The 13,543-nt window shown below is 49.5% G+C and overlaps 2 protein-coding genes across 5 annotated transcripts; one reads left to right on the top strand and one right to left on the bottom strand.

Moving 5' to 3' along the window:
* The first annotated feature begins 36 nt into the window (after positions 1-36).
* On the top strand, positions 37-1,483 carry LOC123383383 (cancer/testis antigen 1-like). Of its 4 annotated transcripts, none has more exons than XM_045050890.1 (3): positions 37-500; positions 835-947; positions 1,184-1,483. In XM_045050890.1, exons 1-3 carry the CDS (start codon positions 208-210, stop codon positions 1,189-1,191), a joined length of 414 nt encoding a protein of 137 aa, XP_044906825.1. In that variant the 5' UTR covers positions 37-207; the 3' UTR covers positions 1,192-1,483. The 4 variants fall into 4 exon arrangements, with proteins under 4 accessions (XP_044906825.1, XP_044906824.1, XP_044906826.1 ...); XM_045050889.1 differs by having other exon boundaries at positions 59-500; positions 842-947; XM_045050891.1 differs by having other exon boundaries at positions 71-500; positions 835-970.
* Positions 1,484-5,170: 3,687 nt separating this feature from the next.
* On the bottom strand, positions 5,171-13,122 carry LOC123383381 (olfactory receptor 3A3-like). Its single transcript, XM_045050885.1, is given in 4 exon segments — positions 5,171-6,379; positions 6,381-6,804; positions 11,722-11,849; positions 12,382-13,122. Coding segments are annotated over 2 exon segments (789 nt in total). The 5' UTR covers positions 6,645-6,804; positions 11,722-11,849; positions 12,382-13,122; the 3' UTR covers positions 5,171-5,854.
* Positions 13,123-13,543: the final 421 nt, after the last annotated feature.

Below are 13,543 nucleotides of genomic sequence, written 5' to 3'. Positions count from 1 at the left end.
GGGAGGGGCGGGCCGGGCCGGAAACAGTCACGTGCCAGTGGCCTACAGGAGGGGATTCTGGGCATTAGCCTCCGGCCGGTTTGCGCAGGTGCGCGGGGAGCGCAGGTGACGTCACCCGCTTCCCGAGGGAGCCTCGTTAGTTCGTGCGTTCGTTCGTTCGTTCGTTCGTTCCCTCGGCGGTTCAGCCGAAGTCCAGGCCGGGGAACCATGGAGGCCACAGATCGAGGCGCAGGCGGTGGGGCCGGCGGTCCCGAGGGTCAGCGTGGCCCGGGAGACCCCGGTGTCCCAGATGGCCCCGGAGGCCACGAGGGCCCCGGCGGTGGAGGTGGTGAGGGAGAGGAGTGTGCCGCGGCCGGTGCGGCCCCGCGGGTCGCGCAGGCGCCATGTGCTCCCGTCCCGGGCGCAGCTGCCGTGCCAGGGCTTGGCGGACACCCTTTGCCGGGACCCCGTGGGCACAGCGGGCCCACAGCCGGAGGGCCGGGGAGCCAGCCGCTGCAGTTGTATCCTCTTGGCCGAGTGGCGGGTGGCCGGGGCGATGGGCCTAGAGGAGGCGACGGGGCGGGGAGCGGAGGGGAGGGGGTTCAGCCTGGGGGTCCAGGGCAAGGAGGGGAGGGGGGGACCGGGGCACCGGAGGGACCGGCCCGGGGGGCGGATGGGCCAGGGGTGGCCGGGAGGGGTGGCGGGGAGAGGCGGCCTGATGGACCAGCAAGGAGGGGAGCGGACCGGAGAGGATGGAGAGGGGGGAGAGTGGCCGTGGGGAAAGCAGGCCTCGGAGTGGTCAGGACGCCTGAGGCACCGACGCGATCGGTTTTCGATGATGCCTTAACCGAATGGCTACCAGCTACGTCACCATGCCTTTCCCGTCACCCACGGAGGCACAGGTGGCCCACCAGTGTCTGGCAACACAGGGCCAGCCCCAGGTCGGGGCAGTTCGGAAGGAGTTCACGGTACTCGGCAACGTCCTAATTATGTTAGTTCCAAACGGGTCCCTCGTGGGGGGTGGTGTCAGGTCGCTAGGGCCTATCTCCTGAGGGCCGTTCTAATAGTGAATTGGAGACACCAAAGGTTAGGTCCAAAGAGGTAGGTGTGGCACCCTGAGCCTGCGGCCACCTGAGGGGGGGCAGAGAGATAGGGGCAAGAGTGATGACATTTCATTTGGATTTTCTTTTTCCCTCACTTTTAGCCGACTGACTGCCGAAGACCCTGGCCAACTCCAGGTTTCCATCGCCTCCTGTCTTGACCAGCTTTCCCTGTTGGTTTGGACCATGCAGCGCTTCGTGCCCCCGTTTTTCACATTGCCGGAGCCAGGCAAAAGGGGCTAATTGTAACCTAGCGTCCCTTCCTTCCCTAGGGCGTCCATTCCGATGCTGGTTGCCGCTTTATTACGGGGGTCTAATTGTTCGTATTGGACTTTGGGCCTTGTTTTTCCCCATTGCTGGAGGAGGGGCGTTCTTACAGCAGAAAATAAAACTATTTTTCCGCATCTGAGTGTATTTTCAGCTACAGTGTCAGAGCAAGGGGAGAAGGCAGAGAGAGAGAGAGAACCCAAGCAGTTCCTGCGCTGTGAGTGCAGAGCCCGACGCAGTGCTTGAACCCACCAACCGTGAGATCATGACCTGAGCCGAAACCGACTCAGGTGCTTACCTGACTGAGCCACCCAGGCGGCCCTCGTTGATTAATTTTTCAATTGGAATAGTCATATTTTACTTATTGATTGGTGAATGCTCTTTATATACAAAGATACCAAATCTTGGCCAAAGTAATTGAAAATACTTTCCTTCCTCATTGCTTCACTGAATTCTTGTTTATAGTTCTATTCTGTACTGGAGGGTTTTTAACTTTTTCTTGTATTTAAATATGAAGTTTATTGTCAAATTGGTTTCCATACAACACCCAGTGCTCATCCCGACAGGGGCCCTCCTCAATACCCATCACCCACCCTCCCCCCCATCAACCCTCAGTTTGTTCTCAGTTTTTAAGAATCTCTTATGTTTTGGCTCCCTCCCTCTCTAACCTCTTTTTTTTTTTTTTAATGTATGCAAGTGGTACATTTTTGTCATTATGATCTTTGTAGTTTATGTCCAAGGGAAAGCCATCCCCACTGTAAAATTATAAAATTTGTCCCTCGTGCCATCTTCTAGTACTTTGAAATGTTAACACACAAGGAATTTATTGTGGTGTGAAAGATGACATTGGTCTAATTTTGTCCCCTTCCCCCCAAGGTTCCTCAGGTGTCTCAATGTCATTTATTGACTAATCCATATGTCTCCGCTGAATTGAAATGTCGCCTTCACCAGGGTCTAAACCTGCATCTTCATTTCTTCTTGCACATTTGTTTCTCCAGCAAATTTGGGCTAGGTGATCTGGGATGGCCTCTCTGAGGAAACGGCCCGAAGGTTACAGTAGAGAAAGTTGGGATTGGTGTGGGAGAAGGGACAGACAGAGACAGAGGAGGACAGACAGACCGACCGACAGAGAGATTTGATTGGCTCAGCTTGGATTGCCCTTCGAAGGGCGCAGGGAGAAACATGAGGACAAGAACGAGATGAAAGAGAGAGAGGCTAGGGCATCAGTGCATTAGAGGACTGTTGCACTGGGGATACCGGAGCATTTGGGGTTTTCTTCTTTCGTTAAGAAAAACCTATTATAAATAATACTACCATGAATATTTTGTTTAAAAAGATTGTACAGGGGCACCTGGGTGGCTCAGTTGGTGAAGCGTCTGACTCTTGATTTTGGCTCAGGTCATGATCTCACAGTTCTTGGCATCGAGCCCTGCATAGGGCCCTGTGCTGAGCATGGAGCCATCTTGAGATTCTCTCTCTCTCTCGCTCTCTCTCTCTCTCTCTCTCTCTTTCTGCTTCCCCAACCCCCGCTCACGTGCATGTGTGCGCGCTCTCTCAAAAGAAATAAAAGAAATTGAAATATATTTCTATATATGTTTAAATACACACAACCCTAGTTTCAGTGGTGATGGAGTTTTCAGGTTATTGAGTTCACGATCTTGTAGGAACTGTACATTCCCCCATGACCTACTGATCCAGGTTTCTGTAATTACGGCATATTACCTGGTTAGCGGCTGAGGGAGCATTATTCTACTATGTAGGAGAGTGAAGGATATGGGGAGAAAGGCCCAGATGGGTGGCTGCAAAGTTGATGTCCAAAGTCGAGCACAAGTCCCATGTCCTCATGGGAGGGTAAGGTTTCTCAGCCAGGACACAAGCAGTGTTCTAAGGGACCAAGCCAGAGCTGTGCCTGGAGAAAGAGATGTAAAATGAAGAGCCAGAAGCCAGAGTCAAACCCAACTTGAAAGAGTACGTAAAGAGCAATGGTGAAATTATTTGGGTTACTCGAGTCAGAAGAAAAAGAAAGCCGGTCTTGACCTTATTCCTAAGTCAAACAGTAAACAAAGCAGGGTGCGAAATCCAGAAGCAAACAGCCACAACCACAAATAAACCAACACCAGTGTCTAATTACACAAAGGTGTTAAGCTCTGTTAGGGAAGAAAACATCATAAACAAAATGGAAAGACAAGTTAGGAAGACATTAGTAACCCAAAGGGCAAACTAAAGTGAGTATCTTCAAAACACAAGTGACCCTTAGCAAATAAATCCATAAAAGACACAAACAGCCCAGTAGAAGATTGTACAAATGACAGGACCATGGGATTCCTGGAATAAGGATTATAAACAGCCAATTTGGTACAGGGTATTGTTTACCAGTGGGAGCGTCTACATAGCGTGAATGGAAGCCTCCACTCTTGGATCCCCCACGGAACGTTTCCATGAGGATCTGCGCTCAAATAAGGACAGCCAGAAGGAAAGTAGCAAGCACAAAGCAGTTTATTAAGGACAGTGCACTCTCCAGGTGGCAGAGCGGACAGGCCCAGAGGTGTCTGGGGTTTGGGGTGCCTTTTCTCTGTATGTTTGCATAGGTTCCGGATGGGTCACAGCTAGGGGGGTCTCCCACTGAGGGTGCTTCCCATCATGTGGGCAACTCCTCCTACCGGTTGGGAGGGGGAGTTTTTCTGGCCCCGCCCACAAGGTTCTGGCCAGAAGAGTCCATGGCCATCTTCCCTTGGGCGGGGAGAGTTGAAAACAAAACGAGGTAAATCTAGTATAATGAAGCTGTAGGTTACCCTGAGGCCAACCAAGGTTGAAGAGGAGAGCCCCTGTTCTGCACCTGTGGCCCTTGGTCTGTCAACCTGGGGGTGTTGGAAGCCATAGGACCAGGATGTTAACAGCCACAAAGTCAGGACATTGTGCCCTCAGGCTTCTAACGTGTCACCTATTTAACACCGCCTTTGCCTCTGGCTCATGTCTAACCAACTGCCTACTTGATCGGTATGATCCTATGTATGCAAACAAGCAAAAGAAAAACCGTTATAAACGCAGATGAATATATCCTAGGAAAAAGTCTGGGAGGACGCACGTAAAACTGGTCATAATGGTTACTGCAGACACTGAGTTTATGGGAAATGTTTACTTTCTAACAACACACCTTTGTGTAAGGCATGAATGATTTTATAACACGCATACATTATAGTGGAAAAAAATTTAAATATCTAAGCGTTCGGAGCTGTAAGTGCACTATGATTCCAGTTTTGCTTGCCTACTTTATATGTGTATGCACGTACATTTGGTTTTTTAAAAATTTTTTAAGTATATTCATTTTTTTTGAAAGACAGAGAGAGACAGAGAGACAGAGAGACAGAGAGACAGAGCACAGCAGGGGTGGGGCGGAGAGAGAGGGGGACACAGAATCCAAAGCAAGGCTCCAGGCTCTGAGCTGTCAGCACCAGAGCCCGACGTGGGACCCGAACTCACGAACCGCAAGATCAGGACCTGAGCCGAAGTCGGACGCTCAACCGGCTGAGCCACCCAGGCGCCCGTGCACATACATTTGTAGTGCAAGAAGAAACCTGAAATAAACCATCAAAATGTTTACAGTGAGGTTCTCTCGCGGTGGTGAGGTTATAGAGGGCATTTTTTTCTTTTTTGGTCACTTTGTAAGTTTCTGTAACTGCACAACCTATGCAATGACCATGTTTTACTTCCATAAATAGAAAGCAGTGTTTTAGAAAGAGGGGGGGGAAAAAAAGAGCAACAGAAATATTTGATCGTTGCTGAAAATGGGGGGAAACCTGGCACCCAAAATAGGATTCACCAAATGGATCACGTGCATGACATTTCAAACTCCTGTGTGATTGGATTCACCCCCAAAGCACTGGCATGTGCCAGCCCCACCCTGGAGAAGATCTTCATGAGCTTACACACATGGGGGGAAATGCCTGGTGGGATGGTAGGCCGAAGGCCTTCCAGTGCCACCTTCATTCCAATCTCCGTGTTGGAGAGGTCAGCAAAGGGTACCTCCCGTGTCACCAGTTCCCACAGAAGCACTGCAAAACTCCCCGTGTCTGCTCAGCGTCTGTTTGTGTCTTCAGGCTTCTTCTGCAGAGCTTCAGGGGCCACCCAGGCAGGTGCATACCTGCGCCCAGGGCATTGGAAGGAGAACCTGACGTCGGCCGTGCTGGTTCGGGCAGTCATGTCCTCATCAATCATTACACTACGGCTGCTGAGCGCGTGTCGTGGGATGAGGGGCTCTAGAGTGTGTACGAGGGCCATGCCCCTTGCCATGTCCAATGCAAACGTCACAGCCTGGCTCTGGTCCACAGCAAAATTGGTGCCTTCGTGTAATACATTGTACAGGGAGGGATCCATATGGCATCCAGTGTGCGACGAGGGTGGGGTGTGGAGCAGGTGGAGACTGACAGGCACCTAGCACTGGGAGCACATTCGGATGTGAGAAACTCCTGAGCCGGGGACACTCCTCGTTGATTTGATGTGACCAGTGCCTAGGAGGCACTTTCTTTCCCGAGGGCCTTGAACAAAGCCCTCTTCACCTCCTTGTTTCGCATGCTGTAGATGACGGGGTTGAGCATGGGGGTGAGGACCACGTACAGCACAGGGAGCGCCCGGTCCCGCAAGCCAGAGCACGCAGAGCTGGGGAGGATGTAGCAGAGGACTGGAGCGATGTAGAAAATGCAGACCACGGTGGTGTGAGCACCACAGGTGGAAAAGGCTTTTCTTCGGCCGTCAGCGGAGTGAATCCTGAGAATCGCAGCCACAACACGTACACAGGAGATCGCAACCGGGGCACGGGGTGCAAGAGCCACCACGAAACTGAAGACGAACAGGGCAAGCTCGCTGGCCCACGTGCTTGAGCAAGAGAGTCTGGTCAGTGGAGGGAGGCCACAGGAGAAGTGGGTGATGAGGCGAGGCCCGCAGAACCTCAGTGGAGCTGCAAGGACGGTGTGGGCGAACGCATCGGCCAAGGCAAGCAGGCGGGAGGTGGAAGCCATTCCTGCCCGGGTCCGTCCGACGGCCCAAGAGGACTAGGTGGTGCGGTGGCCGGCCGATGGCTGCATAGCGGTCACAGGCCATGGCTGTGAGCAGGAAGCACTCCCAGGGAGCCAGGAAGTGGAGAAAGAAGATCTGGGGAAGACAAGCACGATAGGGCACGGTCCGCACTGCTGCCAGCAGGTGTTCCAGCACCTGAGGCCCCGTGCTGGAGATATAGGCAGTGTCCAGCAGTGAGAGGTTGACTAAGAAGTCGTACATGGGAGTGTGGAGTCGGGAGTCCATCACAGTAAGGCTGGCAATGCCCAGCCACGCTGTGGACCAGCAGAAAGATCACAAAGAGCAAGGGCCTCAACTCCTCTGCGTCGGCCAGCCCTTCCAGAAGGAACAGCGACACTCGGGTCTCATTCCCCAGCTGCCCGGAACCATGCGCAGAAACCTGCACCTGTAGAGTCCAACTCAGAGTCAGATGAGGATCCAAGTGTGGAGTTCCAATTTGCACAAGGCAGCAGGGGTGAGGGAAGGTCCAGAGACAACAACAACAACAAGAAAAAGAGACAGGTTTCAAGCTTAAGAAAATAAGACTCAGAATTGGGGGAGTGAGGCTAGGTTCAGGAGGCCAGCGGTAAGGTCGAGGCCAGTAGAATGGAATCGGTAACCCCACACCAAGACAAGGTGCACAGACCTTGAAGCCACGGTGCATGCACCTCCTGCAAGGATATCAAAGTCGGTCCCTCAGAAGCTTCTACCTGAATAAGGACCCTAGACCTCGTAATTACCTGCAGTGGTCCCCTTATTTCACCCTCACCAACCCAGCAGAGCCCCAACTCAGGAGCAGTGATAGGACACTAGTCAGGTCCCTCCTCCTCCCGCTCTGAACCTTTCAGTGCCTCCCATCTCACTCAGCGTCAAAGCCAAAGTCCCCCCGGCGACCTACCAGGCCCTCTGTGATACGCTCTCCCTCCTCTCCTCTCCTCTCCTCTCCTCTCCTCTCCTCTCCTCTCTGACCATCGGGCAAGAAGTCTGTCAGCTCCGTGCCCCATATCACATCTTCGGACTGGCCCACAGCAGCAAACGCCCTTGCCTATCCCCTGCCTCGGTGGAAGAGAGCCCTGCCCTCCTATCCAAGGCTAGCTTGTCCGATTTCCCCAGCTGCTCTCTTCATTGTGCCAGCCCTGCTCGGCAACCCTTTTACATGGGAATGTGCTAAATGCCACTCGACTGTTCACTCTCAGATGGTTTATTTTATGTTATCTCGATTTTACCTCCATGAAAAAAGGAAGCAAAATAAAGACTTTTTCAGACATATAAAAGCTGAGATTAACTCGTTGTCAGCGGAAAACCTGCACTACAACAAATGTTAAAGGCTGTTCTCCACAAGCAAGGATGATAGCACGTGGGAACTTGGACCTACATGAAGTAATGAAGCGGGTTCCAGAACTGGAAAGTATGTGGGTAAATGTAAACATTTTTTTCTCCCTTCAAAATGTCTCTCAATCGTCGCAAACCATCTAAAGCAAAATTATTGACAACACGGCGTGGGGTGTGTAACTGCTATAGAAATAAAAGGTATGACAACAACAGCACAAAGGACACCAGTGGGTGGTTGGAAGGGTACTGCTGTAATGTTCTTACGTTACGTGCGAAGTGATTTGAAATTACTTGAAGGTGGTCTATAATGAGGTAAAACACATATTAGGATCCCTAGAACCCTAGGGTTAATATGTACACTTCTCTGGCGGAGATAAAGTGAATTTCTAGAAATTACTCAATCTGAAAGGAGTCGCGAAAAGACAGAGAGGGGAACGCAGAACACATGGGGCAAACAGAAAATAAATAGCAGGATGGTAGATGGAAACTCAACGATACCCCTCGTTACATTTATTCTAAATGGTCTAAACGTGGCAACTAAAACACGGAGATTGCCAGACTGGATAAAAAGGCAAAGCAAAACTATATGCTACGCGTAAGAAATGTGCTCTATGAAGACACAGATACGGTAAAAGTAAAAAGATGGGCAAAGATACACCATGCAAGTCTTCTAATAAGAAAGTTTGAGTAGCTATATTAAGAGCAGGCAGAACAGACTTCAGGACAAGGAATACGATGGGGTGGAGGACGTTTGCTAACGATAGAGGGGTCACTTTGTGAAGAAGACATAAAATCAAAACCTAAATACACAGTAGGAAAGAAATAATGAAGCTAAGAGGAGATATGAATAAAACGTTAAATGGACAAACAATAGAGGAAAATCCATGAAGCGGAAAGCCTTTTTTTCCTTTCTTTCTTTTCTGTTTTAATGTTTATTTTTGACACAGAGAGAGACAGGGAGCGAGTGGGGGAGGAGCAAAGAGAGAGGGGGGACACAGAATCCGCAACAGGCTCCAGGCTCCAGGCTCTGAGCCGGCAGCACAGAGTCCGATGCGGGGCTCGAACCGACGGACGGACCGTGAGATCATGACCTGAGCCGAAGTCAGACCTTTAACCGACTGAGCCACTCAGGCGCCCTCTCCCCCACTTTTTAAAGGTTTTATTCATTTTTGAGAGAGTGCATGTGGGGAGGGGCAGGGAGAGGGGGACAGAGGATCTGAAGTGAACTGCGCTGACAGCAGCGAGCCCCATGTGGGGCCTGAACTCACCAACTGCCAGATCGTGACCTGAGCCAAAGTCGGACGCTCAACCGACTGAGCCACCCAGGTGTCCCTGAAAGCTTCTTTAAAACAAACAAACAAACAAACAAACAAACAAAAAACATACCAGGGGCGCCTGGGTGGCTCAGTCGGTTGAGCGACCGACTTCGGCTCAGGTCATGATCTCGCGGTCCGTGAGTTCGAGCCCCGCGTCGGGCTCTGTGCTGACAGCTCAGAGCCTGGATCCTGTTTCAGATTCTGTGTCTCCCTCTCTCTGACCCTCCCCCGTTCATTCATGCTCTGTCTCTCTCTGTCGCAAAAATAAATACATGTTAAAAAAATGTTTTTCTAAAAATACCAATAAAGCTGATTTTGAAAAATAAAGTGTAACCAGGGAATATTAGGAACAATATTTGTGGGTAAGTTTCCCAATTTAGATGAAATGGACAAATTCCTTGAATGACACAACTTACCAAAACTGACTCAAGAAGAAATAGAAGACCCGAATATCTATGAAAGCAATGGAGCCGAAAACTCCAGGCCCCCGTGGCTTTACTAGTGGCTACCTCCAAATACTTAAAGGAGAACTATCACCAATCCTACGCAAATGCTTTCAGGAAGCAAAGGAGGAGAAACATTTCCCAAATCATCTTATGAGGCCAGCATTACACAACCCCAAAACCAGATGAAGACATTGCAAGAAAAGAAAACCACAGGGCAATATCCTTCAGGAAGTCACACACACAAAAGAACTTGATTCGATATTAGCAAATTCAACCCAGCAACATACAAAGAGGATGATACCATCATGGCCAAGTGGGGTTTATCCCAAGAATTGGTTTTCATTAAAAACAAAAAAGTCAATCAGTGTCATCTGTCATATTAAGAAAATAAAGGAGAAAAAACATGTGATCATTTCAACAGACACAGAAAAAAAGCATCAGACAATATCCAACAACCACTCGTGACAAAAACTCTCGGAAAACTAGGACTAGAGGGAAACGTTCTTAATCTGATAAAGGGAACCTACAAAAATCCTACAGCTAACATGATACTTAATGGTGAAAGATAGAATCACCGCCCCCGCTCCCTCGCCCGCAAAGTTTGAGAAACAAGGTATGGATGTTCACCACTTCCATTCAACACTGTCCTGGAAATCCTAGGCAGTGCACTAGGCAAGAAAGAGGAATAAAAGTAGTGACACAGATTGCAAAAAAAGAAAAGGGATTATCTTTATTCAGAGATGACATGCTTGTTTACGTAGAAACCCCTAAGTGATGTACAAAAAAAAGAAGAGTGACATTTTAAAAAATCACTACCATTTATAATAGCATCCCCAAACATGAAGTATTTGGGGACACATGTAATAACATATGTGCAAAACCTTTACGGTGAACACTAAAACCTATTGATAAGTGAAAGAAAGCTTACAAAAATGGAGAAACGCATCCTATGCGTGGAGCGGAAGATCCTGTATTCTTTTTTCTTTTAGCGTTTATTTATTTATTTTGGAAGAGACAGAGAGAGCATGAGCAGGGGAGGGGCAGAGAGAGAGAGAGGGAGCGAGAGAGGGAGGGAGGGAGGGAGAGAGAGAGAGAGAGAGAGAGAGAGAATATCCCAAGCAGGCTCGGAGCTGTCAGTGCACACCCCGACTCTGGGCCCGGTCTCACAAACCGTGAGATCATGACCTGAGCCGTAATCAAGAGTCAGACGCTTAATCGACTGAGCCACCCAGGTGCCCCAAGGCCCTGTATTCTTAAGATGTACACTCCCACCACACCATTCTAGAAATTCATTGCAAACCCAGTAAAAATCGTGATAACGCAGAAATGGACAAGCTGATTCCAAAGTGTATATCCAAATGCAAAGAACCTGGAATAGGCAGCTCGAACTTGCAAAAGAGGAATAAAGTCGGGAGACACAGGATGACTAAAAGAGGATACAGACACAATGGAAAGTTCACATGTCACTGGTGGGACTGTAAATTGGTATGATCACATCGGAAAACAGTGCTTCCGTTTCTTATACAGTCACACTTACGCTTACCATGTGACCCAGAAATCCCACTTCTGCTAGTTACACAAGGGAATTAAAAATATATGTGTGTGCAAAGACTTGTACGTGAATCTTCGTATCAACTTGATTAACGATAACCGCAGTTTGGAAACAAGCCAAACGTCCAATAGCAGGTGAGTGGTTAAGCCTAAGTTACGGTACATCCACGCAATGGAATACCGGTCAGCAACAAAGAAGGATGGACATACTGTGTGATTCCTGGAAATTCCAGAAAAGGCAAAATCTAAGCTGAATTTGCTGTGTGGGGGCAGACTGTAGAGGAGGACATTGTCTGCACGGAGGCACAAGGGCGACTGTGAGAGCGATGGGAATGTTCTGTATCTCGGCTTTGGCTGTGGACACCTTTGTCGTAACTCATGAAACCGTACGCTTAAATGTGTGCAACTTCCCATACGTGCATTTTGCCTCAAATAAGCTGAGCAAAAACAAAAAAAGAGAGGGGACAAACAAAAACTGAATAGCAAAATGGCAGACTTACATCCGACCATATCGGTAATCGTATTAAATGTGAATTTGCCAAGCAGTCCAATTTAAAAGCAGACATCGTTAGAAGGGTGCTTTCTTTAAGTGACCAAACTACACGCTGTCTACGTGAGCCACATTCAAGATACAAAGACACCAATAGGTTACAAGTAAGAGGATGGAAAAGGACTTACGAATAAATAGTGAGCAAAGAAGCCTGATGTGGTTATATCGATATTAGAGAAATCAGACTTCGAGGAAAACTGTGTTACCAAAGATGAAGGGATGCGTTTCATACTAGTAACAGCAGCAATGAATCCATCTGGAAGAGAAAATGATCATAAATATGTCTGTGCCTAATGACACACCTTCAAAATGCACGGGGCGCCTGGGTGACTCAGTCGGTAAGCGTCTGACTTCGGCTCAGGTCATGATGTCACCGTTGGTGAGTTCCAGCCCAGCGTCGGGCTCTCTGCCCGTCGGCACCGAGCCTGCTTTGGATCCTCTGTCCCCCTCTGTCTCTGCCCCTCCCCCACTGGCTCTCTCTCTCCCCCTCTCTCAAAATAAATAAACTTAACACACACGCACACACACACACACGCACGCACGCAGACACACGCGCGATGCAAGAATTTTTGAGATTAATAGGTGAAAGGGACAAGTCCAAAATCACGGTTGGAGTTTTTAACATCCTCTCTCAGCAAGCGAGAGAGAGAGACAACACACTCTGTTAAAAGAAATAGAGCAGGGATTGGCAAACTACCGCCTCCTGGCCAAATCCAGCCCGGGGCCTCTTTTATGTGAAAAGTTTGTTGTCCCCTGACATAGAACATACGATCAGTGGTATCACCTACCTTGACCGATGTCTTTAGAACACTAAACAGGAGATCTGAATTTCACATGTGTGTCCACTACACATTGTTTTCAAGTACAAGTATGTTCGCCAAGATAAAGCATTTTCTGAGCCACGGACCAATTCTCAACACATTTCAACGTCAAGGATTGAAATTTAACCCGGTACGTCTCTGACCAGCCTTGCCTTGTTCTTGATTCTAGAGGGAAAGCTTTCAACCTCTCACTGTTGCGTATGATGTCAGCTGTGGGTTTTGTCGTATGTGGGCTTTGTGGTATTGAGCTATACAACTTTTCTCTGCCCCCATTCGTGGAGGATTTTTATCATGGAAATATGTTCTATTTTGTCAAACGCGTTTTCTGCACCTAGGGAGATGATCATATGGTTTTTATCTTTCATTCTAACGATGCGGTGCTTCGTTTATAGACACGCATGTGTTGAAAGATCCTTGTTTTCCGGCTGCAGGTTCCTCCTGCCCGTGCCCGGAGATGAGAGCTGCCTGCCCCGTAGACAGTGACAAAGAACAGGGCAGACAGAGACAGTCCGAGGCTCAGGCTGAGGCGCTCTTTGGTGACACTGCTCATTGAAATGCTTCCACCAGCCACAGGCCGCTCTAGACACTGGCCACCTTCTTGCTGTGACACCTGCCTCCAGGACAAGGCAGCTGTGCCTTTACTTTCCTCACTTGTCCTGAGGACCTATTCGGAGACGCTCAGGTACAGATTCGTGACTATAGAGTCACGGAGTTCTACACAGCTCAGTCACGTGCTCAGAGGCTTTAGGAGTTGGGCCATGGCAGTCTGTTTGGGCATGGACAGTGGGGACCATGAGCCGCACCACCGTGTGGGGAGTAGTGTCAGGCAGAGGCTTCCTGGATATCGCAGCTGGCGGGCCGTCGAAGGCTCGTGGCACGGCTGGTTCAGGCAGACGCATCGACGCGGGTGCCCATTTGGGCAGACGCCCTAGGGTGTCGTGGCACTCTAAGGGGTGGAGCTTCATAGGTGAGAACTGATTGGCTACAGAAGGGACTGCTTGGTGGGAACCAATCACAGGTCAGGAGGCATTACCAGTGGTCCGTGTGGACAGTTGCTCTGGGCATCCGGAATTGCATTGTGGAGTAAAGGGGTGAAGCATTGTGAGAGAGCGCTTTGTCCTTCAGTGAT

Source organism: Felis catus, chromosome X (assembly GCF_018350175.1).
Source record: "Felis catus isolate Fca126 chromosome X, F.catus_Fca126_mat1.0, whole genome shotgun sequence".
Taxonomy (NCBI): Eukaryota; Metazoa; Chordata; class Mammalia; order Carnivora; family Felidae; genus Felis; species Felis catus.
This window is presented reverse-complemented; position numbering and strand designations above follow the sequence as displayed.

Excerpts from the sequence above, each read along its gene's own strand:
- LOC123383383 (XM_045050888.1), top strand. The coding sequence starts at position 208 with ATGGAGGCCACAGATCGAGGCGCAGGCGGTGGGGCCGGCGGTCCCGAG. Across the intron at positions 501-841 it reads GGGAGCCAGCCGCTGCAGTT|CTACGTCACCATGCCTTTCC; the intron begins GTATCCTCTTGG and ends AATGGCTACCAG. Across the intron at positions 971-1,183 it reads CTCGGCAACGTCCTAATTAT|CCGACTGACTGCCGAAGACC; the intron begins GTTAGTTCCAAA and ends CCTCACTTTTAG.